The sequence below is a fragment of the Mustela erminea genome, chromosome 12, assembly GCF_009829155.1.
Source record: "Mustela erminea isolate mMusErm1 chromosome 12, mMusErm1.Pri, whole genome shotgun sequence".
Lineage (NCBI taxonomy): Eukaryota > Metazoa > Chordata > Mammalia > Carnivora > Mustelidae > Mustela > Mustela erminea.
In genome coordinates, this window is record NC_045625.1 from 43,037,110 (window position 1) to 43,059,414 (window position 22,305).

Consider the following 22,305-nt stretch of genomic DNA (forward strand, 5'->3'; position numbering starts at 1 on the left):
TTATATTTAGAAAAGTCCTTCTCTTTTCTGAAGTTAGAAAGTATTCCTTATATTTTCTTTAAGTACTTTATGGATTTTTTTAAATGAAATTTATTTTGAAATTTTTAAATTATTTTGAGATTTATTTTCGTCTAAGTTTTAAGGTAGAGCTTTAACACCCCCTTTTAATTTTCATTTTGCCATATTCTTCTTTACAACTATCAAGAATTTACTTAGAATCTTATTTTTACAATTCTTGATTACACTGCTATTATTCAGTAAATTTCTTATATGTTTGTTTCCTTTTATTCCCCTCCTTGTTTTCTGTTACAAACTTGTGTGAACCTGTACTTCCATTAACTTTTTTTTAAAGTTAATAGCCAAATGCATGGGCATGGTTTGTTTATTTATTCATTCATTCATTTAAATACTTTATTTATTTGACAGACGCAGCTAGAGAGGGAACACAGGCGGGGGGAGTGGGAGAGGGAGAAGCAGGCTTCCCACTGAACAGCGAGCCCAATGCAGGGACCCTGGGATCATGACCTGAGCCAAAGGCAGACGCTTAACAACTGAGCCACCGAGGCACACCCATGGGCATGGTTTAAAAACACAAATAGTACTCTGTCCATCTTTCAATGCTGCTATCATCATTATGAATTTCACATGAACATTCACATGAACGTTGTGGCACATGCTTTCAAGAACATTAACAAGGTCAATTAAGAAAAAGAAAAAACACCAAAAAACCCCATAATGCTTGAAAGAGAAGCAAACGCCAAGTTTTTTCTAGGCCATTCTCCAAAGTCATTGTTTGGTTTCTAACTGTGATGATGAAGCGTGGTTACATTGGTGAATTTAAAATCATTGATGATTACAGAGCTGGAAAAATTGTTATGAACTTCATGAGCAGGTTAAACAAGTATAGAGTGATCGGTCCCAGGTTTGATATACACTCAAAAGAGCTAGAAAAATGGCAAAATAATCTGCTTCTGTCCCATCAGCTTGGTTTCACTGTACTGAAAACCTAACCTGGCATCATGGACCGTGAAGAGGCAAATGAAGATGCAGGAGGGAAAATTCTGGGATTCTTTTTCTAAGGATGTAATACATATGTGCAGATAAAATGCCTCAGTTAGGAAAAAATTCAAACAGTACTAGTTGTACAGAATGGTACAAAAAGGTACAGAGTTCAAAATGTTTCCTTCCTCTTTTTTCATTCCCATTCCTTGCAGGCCCTTTCTTGAGGATTATGGATCTTTCATTGTTACTTATGTCTGTCTTTTCATTGAAATTTTCAACATTTAAAATAATTCTGTCTGGATATTTTAGTAGCTTATTTTAGCTTACCCAATAAGGAAGAAGAATTTTCCTTTGGGGCCTTGAGGTCAAATTGTGAGTCAAAACTGACTTTATCCTTTGAGGTATATATGGCCGTATGAATCTGTATATTGCCATAGCTACATTTTGCTTGCTTGTTTGTTTGTTTTGGTTTGGAGAGTTTTTGTTGTTTTTGTTTTTGTTTTTGTTTTGTTTTGTTTTGTTTTAATGGCAGCAAAGCAAAGTTTATAGAGCAATAGTACAGAGCTCTTGAACAGGGAGGGGATTGGAGAGGGTTGCTTGGCTACATGTAATTTTTAGGTATTACTACTCAGAGAAGTATTTCTGTAAGTAATAGAAAGTCCAAATAAATGTAAAAAGTGAAGGTTCTAGAATTAAACTGCCTGCATTTCAAATTTAATTTAAATTTAATGCCTGCCGGCGTAACTCCACAGTTTGCTGGCTTTCTGTTGTTTGGCAAGTTACTTAAATCCTCCTGGGCCTCAGTGTCCTCAGCTGGAGAATTGGGGTAATACCCGTACATACCATACCCTATAGGATCGTGATGATGATTGAGAAGAGGATCATAAAGTGCTTAGAATAGTACCTGTAACATAGTAAGCATTGGAAAAAAAAAAAGTTGCTGTATTCGCTTTGGGATTTTTACTCTGAATCTTTCATAACAACTATTCCTAAAATTCCATTCTATGCTGATGAATATTGAGGATTTTCCCCACATTTTTTTATGAAAGCCTGAAGAAAATTGCTGAGGGACACTGGAGATGTAGATTTATTTGCTCTTTGGAAAAGCCCTTTGAGAAAAATTAAGCTTGTTTTGCCTAATTTTTAGTGTTTGAAGGTTACAGTTCACTACCATACGATTTAATTTTTTTGAGCCTGCTCTAAGACTTTTATGGTGTTACAGTTAAAAAAAATAACGTATCATTTAGATAATTATAGTTCACCTTTTTTGCTATATAGTTCTATAAAATTGGGCAAATGGGTGGTTTTTTAATCTATTGTCACATTCATGATATAGAATAGTTCCATCACAACTAAAAATCTCCTCTGTGGCTCCTTGTAGTCCAATCCTCCCATCCCCAGTCTCTGGCAACCACTAATCAGTTTCTGTCCTCTATACCTATTCTTTTTCTAGAGTGTGATATAGATGGAATAATACAGTATATAGCCTTTTTTTAAAAAAAAAGATTTTATTTATTTGACAGAGATCACAAGTAGGCAGAGAGGCAGGCAGAGAGAGGAGGAAGCAGGCTCCCTGCTGAGCAGAGCCTGCCGCAGGGCTCAATCCCAGCACCCCAGGATCTTGATCTGAGCCAAAGGGTGAGGCTTTAACCCACTGAGCCACGCACCCCAGGATCATGATTTGAGCCAAAGGGTGAGGCTTTAACCCACTGAGCCACCCAGGCACCCCAGTATATAGCCTTTTGAGTCTGCTTCTTTAACTTAGCATAATGCATTTGAGATTCATTTGTATCGTCCTGTATATCAATAGTTCTTCCTTTTGATTGCTAAGTAGTTAGTATTCCATTGTGTGGACATACTATAGTTTATTTATTCACTCCCCACTTGAGGTAATTTTGTAAGTAAAATGATGACCCTTCAAAGGTGTTTACACTCCGATCCTCAGAACCTGAGAGTGTGTTACTTTATTTGACAAAAGGCACTCTGCAGATTTGTTTAAGGTTAAGGTTTTGAGATAGGGAAGATTATCCTGCATTACCCAGGTTATCCCCCTTTAATTCTATGAGTTCCTAAAAGTTGAAGAGGAAGACAGAAGAGGTCAGAGAGACCCACCAACTAGAATCTGGGGATGATTATCAGCTTCTAGCCAGCAAGGAGTCAGGGACTTTCGTTCAAGAACCTCAGTGAACGGAATTCTGCCAGCAGCCCAAATGAACATGAATTCTCTCCTAGCGCCTCTAGAAAGGAATGCAGCCTGTGGACACTTTGATTTGGTCTGATGAGACCCATACTGGAACCGGATCTATATTACAGAACTGTAATACATTTATGTTATTTTAAGCTATCAGGTTTGTGGTAATTTGTTACAGCAGCAATAGAAAATTAATAAAGGGACATTTCATCTATTTACAGTTTATAATGATTTCAAATAATGCCACTATGAATGTTTACGTACAAGTTTTTGATAGGAACACAATGAGTTTTCATTGTCCTTAGTCAAGTACTAAGAGTGGGGGTTGCTAAAGGGCTTGTCTGTGTCCTTGCTGGTACTGTATTTGAGAGTTCTATATGTCTGTTGTTCTGATTTTGGCCATTTTAATATATGTGTAGTGATAGGGCATTGTAGTTCCAAATTTGAATTTCCTTAATAATAAATGACGTTGACTATGTCTGATACTATGTTTATTTGCATCTGTATGTCTTCCTTGATCAAGTGACTTAATTTTTAAACCAGTTTTTTAAACTGGTTCTTGTTTTTTTATTATTGTGATTTGAGAGTTCTTTGTATACTCTGAATACAAGTCCTTTATCAGATATATGGCTGGCAAATATTTTCTCCTGGTCTCACTAGCCTTTTATTCTCTCAACATTTCCTTAGAACAGTAGATGTTTTTTATTTGGGGGAAATCTAGTTGATCAGTTATTTTTATTTATAGACCATGCTTTTGGGGGAGATCTTTGCTTATTAACAAGTCACAAAGGATTTTTTCCTGCATCTTCTTCTAGAGGTTTTATAGGTTTACATTTTTTTAGATCTATTACCATTTTGAGTTAGTTTTTGTATATGGTACAAGGTATGGGTTGGAAACCTTATCTATATGGATATCCAGCTGTACCGGCACCATTTGTTCAGTTCCATTGAATTGTCTTTGCACTTTTGTTGGAACTCATTTGATTCTTGTTTACATGAGTTCATTTCTGGATTCTCTTCTGTTCCATCAGTCTATAACTTTATCCTTTCTCCAACATCATAGTATCTTGATGACTGTAGCTTTATAGCAAACTGATAATGTGTGTCCTTCTTTTTCAGAATTGTTTTGGCTACTCTAGTTTCTTTGTTTCTTGTTTTTGATAGTAGAAAGAAAGCTCATAGAATGATAGGCTGGCTTCTTTTAGCCTTTGTTTTTATTCCCAGGAAAGTGAGGAGAATTAAGAGTTTTGTTATGCCAGTTTGCCTGATTGTCAGCTTACTTTTACCAAAAATGAGAAGACGCTGGCATCTTCTTTATCCACCCATTGAGGTATCTTTTGTGTATTTTTTATTTGTACAAGAAATTGACTTTTTTTTCTCTTTAGAAATTTATTTTAAACTTTTAGTAATTTGCATGTGTAATTGTTCTTAAGTTCCATAGATCTCCCCAGTGTATTATTCTGACTTAAACAAGTCCATTGAATTCTGGAAAACAAACAGACAAACAAACAAAAAAATCCATTGAGTGTTGAGTTTTAGAAGTTCTTTGTACATTTTGGATACTCTTCCCCCGTACTGTAGGTTGCCTTTTAGTGTTGTTTCCTTTTTTGTCCAGAGGCTTTTTTATTTTGATGTAATCCCAATAGTTTATTTTTTTGTTTTAAGAAAGGATCAAGAGTGAAATTATGTTTGGGTTAAAAAAAAAGGAAGTCAGGGCACCTGGGTGGCTCAGTTGGTTGAGTGACTGCCTTAGGCTCAGGTCATGATTCCAGAGTCCTGGGATCAAGCCCCACATCGGGCTCCTGGCTCTTTAGGGAGTCTGCTTCTCCTTCTGACCTTCTTCCCTCTCATGCTCTCTCTCACCCTTTCTCTCTCAAATAAGTAAATAAATAAAATCTTTAAGGAAAATAAAAAAAAGTCAGACTGTTATGGTTTGAGGACCTGAATCCCAGAGATCAGTATACAGCTCTTATAATTCAAAGCCAAGATCATATATTAAGCTATTTTAATGAGGAGTACTGTGGACAGGAGAAGGGAATTAGAGAAATAAAAATGGGCTATTTTTTTCCCTCCTTAATGAAAGAAATACAAAAGTCATTGCAAGATTCGTAATCCAAACAAGATTTAGCAGTGTGTTCTCTCCCTCTCTTATTTTCTCTCGTGCTTTCTCTCTCTTTCTCCAGTTGTTACCAAATTCTTTGTCATAAAAGATTTATTTATTGGAGAGAGGGTGTCATACACACAAGCAGGGGAGGGGCAGAGGGAGAGAGAGCATCTCACGCAGACTCCCAGCTGAGCATGGAGCCCAAAGCACGGCTGGTCTCACAACCCTGACATCATGACCTGAGCTGAAATCAAGTCAGAAGCTTAACCAAGTGAGCGACCCAGGCACTCCTACAGTTGTAAAATTCTTAAAGTATTTGATAGAAATATTTAAATGCCATTTAAATATAAATTAGAATTACTTTAGTTTTTCCAACTCTGACACGTAGTATGTCTTATCTGGAAGTAGACTTTTTTTATTTTAATGAAACTAGAAATAAAAAGACATGTACTCATAGTTTTCTTACACTTTAAGACATTTCTTTTTTTGTGTATATCTTCTCTTTCATGCTCTTTGGTGGAAATCTTTCAGTTGTATTAGAGAGCTCTGTATGTATATAATTTTAGTTGCAAAGCCTACATCTTGGAAAAATTAGCTCGTATAGATTTTAAAATTCCAAGCTATTTTTCTGGAATATTTTTTCTGACTTCAGATACTACTGATGGAAAAGCATCTAGCATTTAATTTTTCAGCCACAAGGTGGTGTACTTGTACTGCATCTATTGTCTGAAATTCTGGTGACTTTCTTCAATAGCATGTTCAAACCTAACTAGGTAAAACACACTGTTATAAAAGTTCACTTTGGGCAATAAAAGGAATTCTTTATGGCAGCAGGTAATCTTTATAGCGATGTCCAGTTTTATTTGAAGGGAAACCAAGGGGCTTTCACAGAAAAAAGAAAATAATGCATACTGTAATGCAAAAATCTTTACTTGGCAATAAATTCATGAATTATTAAAATGTAATGAGAATAAGAACATTACAAGAAACATCCATATTCCTTTTACTTAGATTGACCTATTATTAACATTTTATCCTATTTGCACACCCTTGCTTTACCTCTCTTTATATAGGTGTCTATTTTAAGACATTTGAGGCTATAAGTTACATACATTACAACACTTTACCCCGAAATAGTACCTTGTGCTTTTTTTTCTTTTTTTTAAGGATAGTGGTATGCTATGTTTATAACAATAAAACAGGGTCAACGTCAGTAAACTTAACATTGGTATGATACTTGATTTATCCAGTTTACTGTCAATATTTCAGTTTGTTATCTGACTCAGTAATGTCCTTTATAATGTTTTTCCCCTCCAGTTCAGCAGTGTCATGTCAAGTATAACATTTAATTGTCAGGGCTCTTTAGCCTCCTTTAACCTGGAATATTTTCACAACTTTTTCTTTTTTTTTTTTTTTTTGTCATCTTTTATAACATTGACATTTAACTCCTCACCCTCTTTTAATAGAACATTACTTTTTTCCATTTTGGGTTTAACTGATGATTTTTTCCATGATATAGGTCATACATTCTCAGCTATAATATTGCATAGGTGATGTTGTATCCTTAGGGTATTGCATATGCCCAACTCCCACCCTCATCCCTGCTCTTTAAAGTTTATTTAAGTGATCTCTCCACCCAACATGGGCCTTGAACTCATGACCCTGAGATCGAGTCACAGGCTCTGTAGACTGAGCCAGCCAGGTGCCCCACCAATGGCCCTTTTAATAGTGATGTAACATTATGTTTTTGTTCAGGTCGTTTAGATATATGTGTTTAGAAGAAGAATTAAGTGCCCATTCAAGGATGTGTAAGAGCAAACAAACATTTTCTTTAAAGGAAGATACTTAGAAGTAGATTAATGCTCCCAGTAGGTAAAATCTAATTTGACTGTAAGGTTTGAGGTAGCACATTTTAACTGTACTCCTTGCAAAGCTCTTAATGTACTATATTGGCATTTTATCTGTCCCTGGATTGCCAAAGAATATTTCTTGATACCTTCTTTGGGATTTGCCAGTTATTCTGGTCAAAGAATAAAATCTGAGTAGGTGATATAGAAAGAAGTATAAAACAGGTATCTCAATTTTAATTTTTTATATGTCCTAACTAATATCAGATCCAAATAATTTTGTAGTCTCTATTTGAGTTTGTGCTTGTATTAGTAAAACTTTTAACATAAAACAAACAGGTGAGTGCCAAATATGTTGATGGGAAAGAATATTGTAAACTCAAAAGAAATGATCACAAGTCTTTATGGTTATTTGAAGGATTTGTTAAGTGGATAGAAGTAATTTTGTGAGTAGGAAAATTCCTGCAGTATTTCTTATATGTTAGTTTTAGGGTGTGTATAGAAATTCTCCAGAAGGTAATACTTACTTAGAAAGAAAATAGTCATTTTGAATATTTGTAACTCATTAATTTCTTTTGTTGAGAAGTATTTGTAATATTAATATTTAGGTGGTATAATGCCCTCTAAGAAAGAACATTAGTTTACCGCTCTGTTGGAGAACATGGTGAATCAAAACTTTTTTATGATCTTATACTTTAATCCATTTACTTTGATTATATATATATATTACATATAAAATATGTATTTCACACGTACCATAAACATCAAAGCATCTAAAATAATTCGAATGCCAAAGTGCCCATTAAGTAGAACTCTGGAAGTTGAAAAATTATTGGATTCCTCTGTAAGTTGTGATTTCTCCCACAGCTATCCTGAAGGTTATTGGAAAGGAGAAAAAGTTATCTCCATATTCCTTCCAGTTTTGCTTCTTGCTTTTTACAAAGACGTATACTGCTTAAATTGGTAGTGATTTATAGCTACTGTTTTTGACACTTATATACATGTTTCTGAGTTTTCTTAGTGCACTGAATGTTGTCCTGGGGGCTCAGAAGAGTCATTGTGTCTTCCCAAGTGTGTGACTTAATTCTGGGAATCTGAGCAGTAAGTATTATTTGATCAGATATAGTTTTAAAAATTGTTTTATTTGTTTTTATTCCTCAGACAAGACATCTGTATAGATTCTACTTCAGCTGTGAGAGAGAACAAGCAACCTGAAGGTTTAGAATTAAAACAAGGTATGAATCAAATAGTTAATTTTTTTATATTGTTTACCTGAAGATTATAAGGATTTTACCACTAACAAATTTTCAGTATTCCAGCTGGCCCCCATTTTACAGATAAGGGAACAGAATAAAGAGCATAGTCTTTATTTCATGACTTCTTTAGCCACTGGAGTAGTTCTGTTAGTGATAACTTGGTTGCAGTGCCACCAGAAAGCCGTTATCTTGAGTAGTTTTAATTTAGTGATCTCGACTATATATCATCAACTGCAGGATATTAGAGATACATTAACTGGATAGCTTTGGGTTGTATGTGGGGAAAAACTTAATGGGGTGACTTTTTTTCTCTTTTCTGCAGAGGGACTTTGTTATTACTCCCTTCTTTATTTATAAATCAGTAGTTTCTGACATTACCAGCCAGAACTGAAGTGGTAATATGTAATTTATTTAAGCCAAATAGATCCATAGGGTTGCTCTTTCACATGTCTTTTTTGTTTCTTTCTCATTCTTGAAGGGAAAATTGAAAGTAAAATAAATTTTTATTAGTTACTCAAAGACCACCTCACATTTTTCCTCTCTCCTGATAAAATTACTTCATAGCAGTGAGAATCTGCTATAATCAAAATGATTGTTTTATTTATTACATAAGCCACTAAACTTTGATTGGCTTAGAATAGTTTCTCTAAAACTTTTGTCAAAAGAACTTATTTGGTAGAGAGAAGTAGGTCATCAGTTTATTTAGGCAGAATTTCTTTTTTTTACTTGTGGTCTGTTATTAATGCTTAATTGACAAAGTGAAAAAAATTGGATAACTAATTTTGTGATTCACTCCATGTATATGTAGAGAGAACAAAAATCAAGATTTTTCTGTACTTCAATTAAGTACTCTGGGGTTTTACAAAAATTTCTGATGGCTTCAAGAATTCCATTGTTTTTCACAAGTCCTGTTGTGTTAGCCTCTTAAATAGACAAAAAAAAATGTACATCTTTATATTCTGACTGCTACTGAGCACCCAGCAAAGACATAAAGTCAGATTCATAGTTTCATTTACATTTACTTATCACATATAAATAAATGCTAAGCACACATCATTTTCATGTAACTCTTACACCTCATGAGTAATTGGACAACTCTGCTATTCTGTCTGAATGTTTCCATTCTTTGCGTCTATTGAGGAGGCATTGTGAAGGATATGCTATTAGATCATCTGTGGAGAGAAGAATGTCATGTAATTGACATGGTTGATTCCAGTTCCTGGGGAAAAAGAATGCGGACCTCATTGTATAAATTAGCCGGTGCTGCGTTCTAAGGGAAGATGTTTTTCTGCTCTTATGTTCAGGTACTTAGAGCTCTTTAGAACTTGCTTCCCAGTGTCAAAAGCCTATTTTGGTGTGATTTTAAATGGTAACTTCAGTCATTTAAAAAACCAGCCATGGAGGCAAAGAGGAAGAGAAAAAGACCTCAAGAGTAGCCAGATACCACAAAGCTCAATTCTTTATGCTCGGGAGCCAGTATAGAACACTCTTAGGTTCTGATGTAGGCAATCAGAAACATCAAGAACACACTGTCATCAGTATGTGACAGCAGGTAGAGGTGAAGAAACATAAGATTAGAGCACAGCAGTACCATCATGCAGTACAGTTCATGTGCATGTTTTGAATGGTTAAATTAAGTTGCACTCTTTTTTTTTTTTTTTTAAGAAAAGGGGGGATAAAAGGTAAAATATTCTAGAAAAGTGTCTACAATATAGTTAAAATATAAAATGTTTTGTTGCATTATGGAATGAACGTAAGTTACCTAAAATACTCAATTATGTGGAACATCTTCTAGGTAAATATTAGTATAGCTAAAATCTGAATCAGATAGTAAGTAACTTGGTTGGAGTTCCCCAAGAAGCTGAGGTACACCAAGAAATAGAAATCCTAGTGGTCTCAATAGAGATTAGTGCCTTTTTAAAAATGAACTAATGTTGTCTATTTTTAATATGCAAAACTTGCAAAATTGATTTAATATTGTCTCTGACTTTTGCAAAGCTAGTTGCTCTTGCCTACTACAGTGAGCCCCATAAAAACAGAATATAATGCTCCTTGTGAATGTATTGTCGTTTTGTTTAATGGCTTGACCATTTAAGCAAATTTCATGGAAGCTTATTTAGAATTAAAGTAACCCTTTGTTCAAAAGACCAAAATATAAAGCAACAGTGAATTTTTTCTTTGCTCTTTCTGAATAAAGTCATTCTTATTATGTGACCTATTCATAATATGTGATACTGACATGTTATTTAAATTACATGTTCAATTTTTTCAGTTTCTCAGCTTCTAAAAAACTCAAATATTGAGAAATATTAACTGTGAATTAGTTAATTGAAATTTGCATTTTTAGCCTAGTTCTCATTTCATCCATCTTTTTGATAGGAAATATAATTTATGAAACAAGCTGTGCTGAAGATGAGTATCAGATTGTGGGCTAACTTCTACCACACTTTAATGATGGACTAATAGCTGAAGATCTTCCTTCGCTATGCAAACATTATTTAAATGTAAATACAATCTACTGGTTGATTGATTGGTAAAATAGGTAAAATAGGAAGTCTTCTTTTGGGATTAGTTTCCTAGCTTACTTTTAGCCACAGGGCAGCTTTATAAGAAACATCAGTTATAGTTTTGCTCTTTATCTTCAGCACAGCTGTGTTTGTGTACATGAGCACATATACCTGTAGAAGCCTGAGATCTTTGATTAATTTCCTGGAGGGTCTCGGGGCTTCTATTTTTTAAAAGGTTTAGCTAAGTTTTTAAAATAATAATTATTTTATTTAAGATTTCTTTATTTAAGAGAGAAAGAGCTCAAGAGAGTATGAGCAGGGGGGCGTGGAGAGAGGGGCAGAAGGAGAGGAGGAGAGAATCTCAGGCAGACTCTATTCTGAGCCCAGAGCCTGATGCAGGGCTGGATCCCCCAACCCTGAGATCACAGCCCAAACTGAAATCAAGTCTGTGGCTCAACCAACTGAACCACCCAGGTGCCCCTAATATAATAAATATTTATGCAAATTTTCTAAATTGGCCATTGGTGCTATAGTTTTAAAAAATGAAAACTGTTGTTTGTTAGAGGTATTTAATTTGTAGAAAATATTTTTAAAATATCAGATCTCTGCTAACATTAATGAGTTCTCTTTGTGTATATATCTATAAATAAATTTGCTTAAGATGTTCAGTAATATTTAAATAATGGTCTATATTTAAATTACTGCTTTAAGGTTTTCAACCAGGGCTATATATAATTTTGATAATTATTCTCCTTTGTAACTTAAGAATATAGCTCTTAGTTTTGCATTTCTTCTTGGAAGTGGTCATGGAAATTTTTTTTCAACTGTATATGAGAAGTAGCTAAGTCATATTTGGATACTTAGTTTGAAGAGGAGGTGAGGTTTTTAGCACTCACTTTAAATTATTTGAAGAGCTGTCAAGTGAAAGAGTGATTAAGATTGTTCTATATTGCCTCTAAGAATAGAAATAGGGCCAGTAGATAGAGTTATCATTAGATGGATTTTGGTTCAATTTATTTATCTCAAATAATCAGAAATACCAGAAAATGAATGGGCTTCCTTCCTTATTGCTGAAGGGTGTTTGAACACAGGTTACATAAACCACCACTTGGTGGCTCTGTTGTAGAGCAAATTGAAGCAGTGTTTGGCTCTTTGGCCTTGATCTTGAAGTTCCTTTCTAGCAGTCAGATTACCTGTAAAGACTAGGGCCTAGTGCAGTGTCTGTATTTTCTTTATTTTTTTTTTATTCTATTAGAAAATTATTCTTCCTTTCTATTAGAGAAGGACATGCAAACATACATAAAATAAACACCAAATTTTGCTGTGGTTGGGTTCACATTCTGCCACTGTTGTGTTTTTAAAAAAGTAATGTAGTTGCCTCATGTAATTATATCTTGACCTTCCAGTTCATGAATAGTGTAGGGTGAACAGCTTTAAGAATTCACTTGTTAACAAGAGCTTCAAAAAGTTGAAAGGTAGACTTTTATAGGGGAAAAATGTTTATCAGTGGTTAACCTGTATGATGGAAGTTTATATTCTATGGGCCTTTTTTTTTTTTTTTTTTTTTGGCCTTTTAGACTAGTGGTCGCTGAGGTGTAATAATATATACTTCCAGAGAATGCAGGAAAAAGAATACCAATACGTCTGAAGTAAATATATATAAAGTTACGTATTTGTCTCTCCATTTTAAAATTTCTTATTCCATAATGTCATTGTATTAGTACACACTAACTTATTGTAATATTACATATTATAAGTACAAGTACATACTGGAGCAGGTACTTGAAAACATTTTCACTGATATGTTTATGTAAGTAATGAAATTGAGAAGCTACTTTTAGACTATCATAAAAATCAGTGATGCTCACAGCTTATTTACTTATTACCTCTAAAAATTAATTGTGATGGAAGAGATTTTTGCCAATATTTAGCAAAGGTATTAAATATAAAACTATATGAGACTGTTGGAATACTTACGGTGAAGGATAAATGGGAAACCTCAACTGATCTGTGCTCTTATTGCTGTTATTGTTACTGTTGTTCTAAGGTCATACTGCACTGTGAGAAGCAAAGGTGAGTAAGTAGAGGGACTTGAATAAGATAGAATGAAGAAATGAATTGGCAGTTAAAAAGGAGTTGAGTTTTGCTGAAAATAACTTCCTAGCCATAGCTGAAGGAATACAAACAAGTTTTAAGAAGTTAAAAAGATAATGAGAAAAATGCCCTCATAGACTTCTGATGCTTTGTGAAAGAAGAAAGAATGAGTATCATCAGTTAATTAAGCAACATTTGCGGAGTTTTATGTGTACATACTGCTGTAGAAGTCTCTGGATTGGCAAGTGAACTCTGTGCTTCCTCATCCTTTGAAGACCTAAATTGCAGGCACGAGTGAGAGAGAGCTGTGGGGAAACTGATAAAATTGTTTCAGGGCGTTTGGAGTTGGAAACAGAAAAGCAGATGTACAGCTGATTTGTTCTCAAAGTTCGGCTCTAATTTCTTTTTTTCTAGGCCTTGATTATTTTCTTGAGTGGCTCTAACAAATAAGTATTCACAGAATGCAGCTTCTTAACATGAGTTAACTTCTTTAAAGGATTCTTAGAAATTCATTCTGGGGAAATGATGTCCAGTTCAGCAGTTGGTGAAAAAAGAGATTTGTGGTGTAACCATCAGTGCGACTAAAGAATTTACATTTCTCTTCTCATTCCTTTGAGCTTTTTCACAAGTTATTACCAGCAATGACTCCAAACAGGATCCTCCCGCCTTTTCATTTGTCTCTTTATGTGTGTAGTAGTTGAACAAAAGGGTGAAAATTACGTTTTGTGTGGCAGATTAGCCCATACTGTTTCTTTTTTCTTTTTGAAGACTCCTCTGTTACGTTTAATTGTGCTTAAAAAGTAAACTGGCAAAGTTTTGGGATGCATAATGCTTTGTGTGTGTTTTGTCAAGAATGACATTATGAAGAATTTGATTTAGTATATGAGGAAAATGTTGGTTTCCATTTTTCTTTAAATTATACCCATTCTATCTTGTGATGTGTTTTATAGGATCCTAGACATAGTCTTAGGACAGCTGCTTTGGAGGTTAACATAGTCCAAACCTTCGATAGATGTTTGGATCCCCTTTGGATTCACTGTGCTTTTCAGTAATTATGTTCTTGTCCAGTTGATTAGCAGAAGTATCTCCTTATATAGAAGTACTCCTACAAAAGGAAAGATAGTAAACATTATGTTTTGAAATCAGATTTTGTTACCAGTTTTTGAATTTTGTGCACATCCTATATCACAGTCTATTATTTATTTAGAAGTTTTGGTTGCAACATCATATGTAGTATATAGTCTTTTGGACTGATTTCTTTCCCTTTGCAGTATGCATTTAAGGTTCTCCCATGTCTTTTTTGTGGCTTGATAGCTCATTTCTTTTTATTGCTGAATAATCTTCCATTGTATAGATTTACTGCAGTTTGCTTATCCATTCACCTATTAAAGGACATCTTAGTTCCTTCTAGATTTTAGCACTCATGAATAAAGCTGCTGTAATAATTTGTATGCAGGTTTTAGTATGGATATAAGCTTTCAACTCTAGGTAAACACCCAGTTCAGTTTTGTAAGAAACTGCCAAGCTGTCCTTGAAAAAGCTGTACCATTTTACATCCTGCCATCAGTGAATGAAAATTTCTGATGTTCCATATCCTTGCTAGCAGTTGGTGCTATCAGTGACTTGAATTTTGACTATTCTAATAGATGTGTGAGTGGCATCGTATTGTTTTACTTTTCAGTACCCTGATGACCTATGATGCGAGCATCTTCTCAGGGGCTTCTTTGCCATCTATGTATCTTCTTTGGTGACTTGTCTTTTCAGATCTTTTGCCCATTTCTTACTTGGGTTGTTTGTTTTCTAATTTTTGAATTTTAAGTGTTCTGTTTATATTTTGGATACCAGTCCTTTAACCAGGTGTGTTTTGTGAATATTTTCTCCCAGTTTTTTGTCTTCTCTTTTCCTTCTCTTAATAATTTTTCATTTAGGGGCGCCTGGATGGCTCAGTGGGTTAAAGCCTCTGCCTTCAGCTCAGGTCATGATGTCAGGGTCCTGGGATTAAGCCCCACGTGGGCTCTCTGCTCAGCAGGGAGTCTGCTTCCTCTTCCTCTCTCTCTGCCTGCCTTTCTGCCTACTTGGATCTCTGTCTGTCAAATAAATAAATAAAATCTTTTAAAAAAATAGTTTTTCACTTAATACATACTTTTTAGCTCCGTGTCTCCTATATATTTTATTTATTCAGGTGGGCTTAAAGGACCTACAAGAAGAAGATAAATTCAGTGTGAACCACCATTTTCATCCGTGATGCTTCAGTGGTCATTATGATTCTGTTAAGATCTGGGAGGCACTATAGAATATTTCAATGTATAGATTTTTTTTTCTTTTTTGAAATATACCTGGATTTGGATTTTGGTTCTGCCACTTCATTTGTGTGAACTATGGGGCAAGCTGCTTAAATTCTGTTCCTCGGTTTCATCATTTGTGAAATGGGAATAATAAATATGAGTGCTACGTAAGAAATTAAAGTCTTATTCAGTGAAAAAAAAAGAAAACAAATATGAGTGCCTATTCCAATATGCTGGCATAAGGATTAAATGAGTTAACACATGTAAAGTGCTTTAGAGAAGTGAACAGTAAATAGTAGATGCATAGTAAATATCAGCTCTTGTTATAATTACTTCTGCCATGATTATTGTTGCCATTAGAATTTTCTGTTTCATCCCCTCAGTATCATTCTTGCTGTCTCTAATTGGTAAAAGGATCTCTATATTGAATCATAGGCGGCTGTTATGTAACTTCTGCTCATTTGTCCTTGTGTGTCCTTTGGATTACGGAAAATGAATTTAATATTTTTCTAAACGATGTTTGTTCAGATTTTGAAGCTGATCCCTTCTTCCAACAAGTGAATTGTAGTTTTGTGCTAGGCACCAGAAAGATAAATAAAATATGGCCTGGCTTGGAAAGAACTTCTCTAGTAAAGGAAAATAGATGAGTAAATTAATTTTTCCTACCTACTTGTGTCTGGCCTTAAATTGTATAGTCCCTGTTTCTCCTCTTAAAATGGGAAAACTCTTTGTGTTGCTGAGACAGCCCCTCTATTTGTATAGTGAACACATTGGCTTTTGGTGCCTACAGGTGTTTTTTTCTTTGTCCCTAATTATCCTCCCCCACTACCTTCCCCCCCCAACCCCCGCCAGTGAACTATTGCCAACAGCTCTTTAACTGGTATTGCCGAATTCCTCCTTCCCTAACACTTTTCTTCTCAGTCTCCTTTGTGTCATGCTTTCCTCTGCCTGATTTCTAAAGGGTAAGTTCCCCACCCACCACCTTTCTTTGCACTTTTTGTCTTTAAAAATATATATATTTTTTATTTTTAAAAGATTGTTGTTTATTTGAGACAGAGAATAAGCATGAGTTGGGGAAGGGTAGAGGGACAAGCAGACTTCCCACCAAGTGTGGAGCCTGATGTGGGGCTCTGTTCCAGGACCCTGAGATCATGACCAGAGCCAAAGGCAGATGCTTAACTGACTGAGCCACCCAGATGTCCCTGGACTTTCTTTTCTGCATCTTATGTAATTCTAATACTGGCAACTACAAATTTATTTTAACCAGTTCAGAGCTGCTTTCCAACCCTTTATATCTAGCTTACTTATTAGATGTTCAGTAAGCATCTTAAAGTTACTGTGTTCCAGGGTAAATTCTAGATTGTTCCCTGATATCTTGGCAACAAAGAAGGAAACAGTAACACTCCCCCTACAACCTTTGCTGCTCCTACAGTCTTCTCCATATCAGTAAATAGCAGTTACATTCTTCTGAGTGTCCAGGCCAGGAATCTGGGAATCATTCTTGACTGCTGTCTTTCATCTCTGTCAACAAATTTTTGGCTCTACTTTTACAATATTCAGAATCCAACCACTTCTCACCTCTTCTTAGCCATATTATTCTGATACCGATTCTCACAACATGCTGATCCCTGTATTTCTACCCATGTTCCCCTGTAGTCTCTTCCGTATAGCAGTCTGAATGACCGTAAAAATTAAAATGAAAAATGGTCATGTCACTATTCTCATCAAAGCCTTCCCATAGCTTCCCATCTCAGAACAGAATGTGAAGTCCTTCCGTCCTGTGGCCAGTACAAGCCGTAAGTGATATGTTCTGTCACGTTCCCCCTTGGTCTACTCTTCCTTCCTTCTCACTTCCTCTGGCACTACAAACACTGTTTCCAGGGACTTTGCTTTTGCTATTCTCTCTGCCTGTGTGCTCCCCACCGCAAGATAACCATGAGTCTTACGTGTATCATTTAGATCCTGATCAGATGTTACCTACTCTGTCTAAACTAATTAAAACTACTTTTTTTCGCAGCTCATTAACCTCATAAGAAACCTAGAATTTTCTGAGCATCGATGTCAGTACTGCATCTCAGCACTGTCCTGTAATTTTGTAGAAGTTACCTTTTTGTGAACATAGAACTGTGATGTTCTGTCATGTGTCTAGTTCACAGCATATCTTAAAATATAAATGTGAATCTGTCATGTGTGACTATAAGTTTTAGTGCCTGTCATGCAGTTTGTCCAAATCTGAAAATTAAACTCACATCAGTGATAGACTCTTACTTTAGTCAGCTACTTGTTCTTTAAGATCAGACGTCTCCAAATTAATGAAGCATTCCCTAACCCACTTGTGCTCACCTTACCTCATCTCTCTTACTAAATAGCACCTAGTTCTTACCACTGTTGCCTGTTTAATTACTTACTTGACCCATTGTAAAGACTGGCAAGAGGTCCCTGTTCTTTTTCTCGTAGAATGGTTATGGTTTCAGAAGCAATAATTGTGGATACTATCTTTTTATATATTCTCATGTGTGTTTTATGCTGTTAGTCTCACATACTTCTGTATTGAGTTTATTTCTAGCACCTGTCATTCCATTCTGTCCCTTACACTTGGAATTTCTTCTTCTGTCAACATCACCTAATAAATTCTAAGACCTACTTCATATCCCACGCCTATGAAAATCTCCTTGACTTTTCCCTATTGCCTTTTATACTCTGAAATTCTGGCATACTTTATATTTGCACAGTTTAGTACTTTATCATGTCCATATTTTAAGCAAACATAAGGACTATAAAGGCAAAAATCTATGCCTTCATCACGCTGCATATATTTAGTTTACCCTACCTGTAGCATTTTGTAAGGCCTGTCTCTTCTGGGACCTTTACAGCACTATTGTGGCATAGGTAATGGATACTAAGTGAATATTTATTGATTCTTAGATAATCTCTGAATTTGTCATTCACAGAAGTTAGGTTTACAGGCTCTTTGGATGCTCAGTTTTCCAGAAGGTCAGTGTCTGGTTGGTAGACTACTAGACAGTTCTTCTTTATTACATTGTTTGCATTTTCTTTTTTATGTCAGTAACAGATAGTGTCATGATTAATTTTTGAATATGGTGGTCAACACGATACACTTAAATTTAAATCAGTAGTTAAAAACACAGCATGAAAGAATAACCAAGTTCTGTCAGTTTTGCTGAGAAGAAGGTTAAAGTCCTCTATAAAAACTACATTTATGTATTTAAAAAAAGCAGCTCTTTCTTTTTCAGAAAATAAAGTTTGGGTTTCTCGAAAAGACTAGAACTCACTAAAACTTACAAGTTGACTTTCTACAGCTAGAATACTATAGAATTGTGTCCCTTATAACTTAAAGTTTAGTAAAACCAAAGTTTTTTGTTGTTTCAGAAAAGAAATCCCTGGAGGCATAGCATTGCTGTCCAGTGAGCTATGGACTTTGTTACTAATGAGATTCTAGCAGGTTGATAACACTGGAAGCCTTAAGAGAGTTGAAATTCTAGAAGGAAGGACCTAGAGTGAAATGTGCTGTTCTAAATGGCATAACCATGAATGTGATCAACTTAAAATGAGATGAGAAAATCTAAAAGTGAAAACAAAGCAAAATAGTATAAACCCTTTTGGTAACCAGCTCTATTCTTTTTTTTTTTTTTTTTTTTTTTTAAAGATTTTGTTTTTATTTATTTGACAGAGAGAAATCACAAGTAGACGGAGAGGCAGGCAGGCAGAGAGAGAGAGAGGGAAGCAGGCTCCCTGCTGAGCAGAGAGCCCGATGCGGGACTCGATCCCAGGACCCTGAGATCATGACCTAAGCCGAAGGCAGCGGCTTAACCCACTGAGCCACCCAGGCGCCCCAACCAGCTCTATTCTTAATAGGAGTATTGGATTTTGGATTTTCTTGTGTTCTCCTCTAGGATATATATATATATAGAATATATATATATATATATATATATATATTCTATATATATATATATATATATTTTTTTTTTTTTTAGATAATGTGAAAAATGTTAATTTTAGGCTTCTGAATAGCAATCAACTCTTAAAAAAACATTTTATTTTGGAAACTTTCAAACAAAAATAAGAAAAAAATAGGAGCATTAACTCCCATGTACTCCTTTCCATCTTTAGTTATTTACCTCTGACTAATTTTTTATCCATACCACTACCTGCTTCATATTGCTAGATTGCTTTAAAGCAAATTCTGAACATCTTTTCAGTTCATCTGTAAATATTTCAATATGTTTGAATCTCAAAAATTAGAGATCTCTTTTTAAGGATGATCATAATGCCTTAAAAACGAACATTGCTTAATATCAGTTATTCAGAAACTGTTCAGATATAACCTACTACTCATTGGTTAGTATTACGATATTAAGATGAATGGATTGGTACGCATGTTGTCACCCTACCACCTAATGCTTTTAGTAGGTATTAATTACTGTTGACATCAATTATTTCATTAAGGGTTACAGAACAGTGGTATTTTTAATCCTTAGATATCCAGTGTTCAGATTTTTCTGGTTGTCTTTATATATGTTATATATATAGTTTTTTGTTTTTTTTTTTTTTTTTTAATGGAGAGAGGGGGAGAGTATCTCAGGCAGGCTTGATGCTCACCATGTAGCCTGACTTGGGTCTCAATCGATCTTAGGACCCTGAGATCATGACCTGAGCTGATAATCAAGAGCCGGATGCTTAACTAACTAAGCCATCCAGGCACCCCTGTCTTAAAATATTTTTTAAACTATATTTGTATGAATGGAGATCCAGAATAAGTTCCCTACGTTACAGGTGGTTAATACTAAGTTTCCCTCTCATCTGTGTGCCTGTCCTTCCATCCCACTTTCCTTTACCTCCCTCTCTTTGCGGTTGATTTCTTGAAGAAACTAGGTTGTCAGATTTTCTCAGTTTGAATTTTGCTCTTTGCATCTCATTGTTTTATTTAATATTTTTCTGTAAATTGGTAGTTAGGTATAGAGGCTTAATCAGGTTCATGTTCAATTTTTTGACAATATATTAGAACCAATGTTGTGTCCTTGAGGCACATAATACACCATTACTCCTCTTTTTTGTGCTCATGTTCCTAGCCATTGTGATATCTTGTCCACAGTGGCTGATAGGAATTCTCTTTACTTCTTGAGGCTGGCGTTGTTAGAAATCTAGTTTTTTTCCTCTGAGAATTTTTAGTAATTTTTTTTACCCCGGAGTTCTGATTTGTCTCAGGTATGATATACTGCAGTTGGCAAGCCTTTTCAATGTGAAGATCTTCACCTCAGATCACTTTTTCCTCATATTTCTTTATTTTCCCTCTCTACTGTCTGTTTTTGTTGTTGTTTTCTGACTTACTCTATCACTCTATTCAGTTCTCTGCTCAAATGTTACCATATTATCACATTGATCAATCTTCGTGAAAGCATCCTGCTACTGTATTTTTATCCTTGCTTTATTTTTCTTTATAATACCTGATACGTATTTATAGTCCCTTGTGACTTAAATATAATGCAGGGACTTTTTTTATTCACTGCTGTTTCCTTAATGTTTAAAACAGTGTCTTCTACATGGTAGGTGTTCAGTAATTGCTGAGTTAATTATATTAGGTTGTTGGACTCGGGTAATTCATCTTGATCTCTTAACTTTTATAACATATTTTAAATATACTTTTATTTCTTCTCTACATTTAGAGTGTTTCCTTTCTTCCACTATCTTCCAGCAACCACTGAATGTTTGCTGTTGATAACTGTATTTCTAAATTCTAACGTTTCTTGTTCTCTGGTCTTCTTTCACTACACCATGTACTTACATAGTAGTTGCAGGGTCCCCTTCGTTCTCTCTCAGGATACTAAGTAGACTCCTCCACCCTTCCTTCTCCCCCATTAGATTATCTTCTGGTCCCTAAATTTTCTTTATTCTTCCTTTGTTCATCTTGGTTCCTTATTTATTGTAGCTGGGTTTTTCTGGAAGCTAGTTTGAGTTTCATCAGTAGCTCCTTAGATATTTTTCTCTAGGAGAGCCCTTTGATTTAAATGGATGAGGTGGGCCTCGCAGTAGAGTGCTTGGGCCTGTGGCACAGAGGGGAAGGGTAAATAGGAAGGGTTTAGTTTGGCTTTGCTTTTTATTTTTCTATCAATTTCATCCTGCTTGCTTACATTTTGTAAAAATCTGGAAAAATGTCTTTTTAGATGATACCCTTTTTTGCTTTCATTTTTTCTTTTTTAAACTTTTTACCAGGCTATTTTCTTGGAAATGGTTGAAGAAATACGTATTTTCTTAGAGCAAAATTGGAAAACTCATTTTCTTCTCTTCCTCTACAACTTTAACTTCCCTCTCTTGGAAGTAACCACAATTAATAATTTACTTGTATTATTTTTAACATAAATATGATTATCCCTTTTTAGCTTACTTTGTTGACTTAATCGTGTCTTGATCATTTTTCCACCTTACGAATTTATTAAACTTTGTCCAGATGTATAAAATTCCTCTTTTTACTAATGAGTTAAAAGTAATATTGTTTTAACCTCTAGTTCTTGATTAGAAATTAAGTTTAACATTTAAAAAAATATTTTATTTATTTATGTCAGAGAGAGAGAGCACAAGCAGGAGGAGCAGCAGGCAGAGCAGGCAGAGCAGGCAGAGGGAGAAACAGGCTTCCTGCTGAGCAAGGAGCCCCATGGGGGACTGGATCCCGGGACCCCGAGGTTATGACTTGAGCCTAAGGTGTACGCTTAACTGAGCCATCCAGGTGTCCCGAGTTGAGCATTTTTTAATATATTTTTCTATGCTTTATATTTCATATTTTGTGAAATGCTTGACTTGTTTCTACCCTTTGCCCATGTTTTTAGTTATTTCTTAATGATACTTAGACATTGTATGTATTCTTATATTTGCCATGAAAATATGTATTTCATTAATATTTGCATGTAGAGTACCTCTGTCTTGTTTTATTTATGGTATTTTATTTTTTCCCTCAGGAATCTTACTATTTATTTAGCTAAATTTGTTGATTTTCTTTTTCC

General features: G+C 35.0%; 1 protein-coding gene across 1 annotated transcript in view; it reads left to right on the top strand.

The window, feature by feature from the left end:
• The window catches only part of CAAP1 (caspase activity and apoptosis inhibitor 1), a 47,214-nt gene that overhangs the window by 19,460 nt on the left and 5,449 nt on the right, over nt 1-22,305 (top strand). The window contains exon 5 of the mRNA XM_032306284.1: nt 8,306-8,379. Coding sequence (XP_032162175.1) covers nt 8,306-8,379 — 74 coding nt within the window. The remainder of the gene's footprint in view (nt 1-8,305; nt 8,380-22,305) is intronic.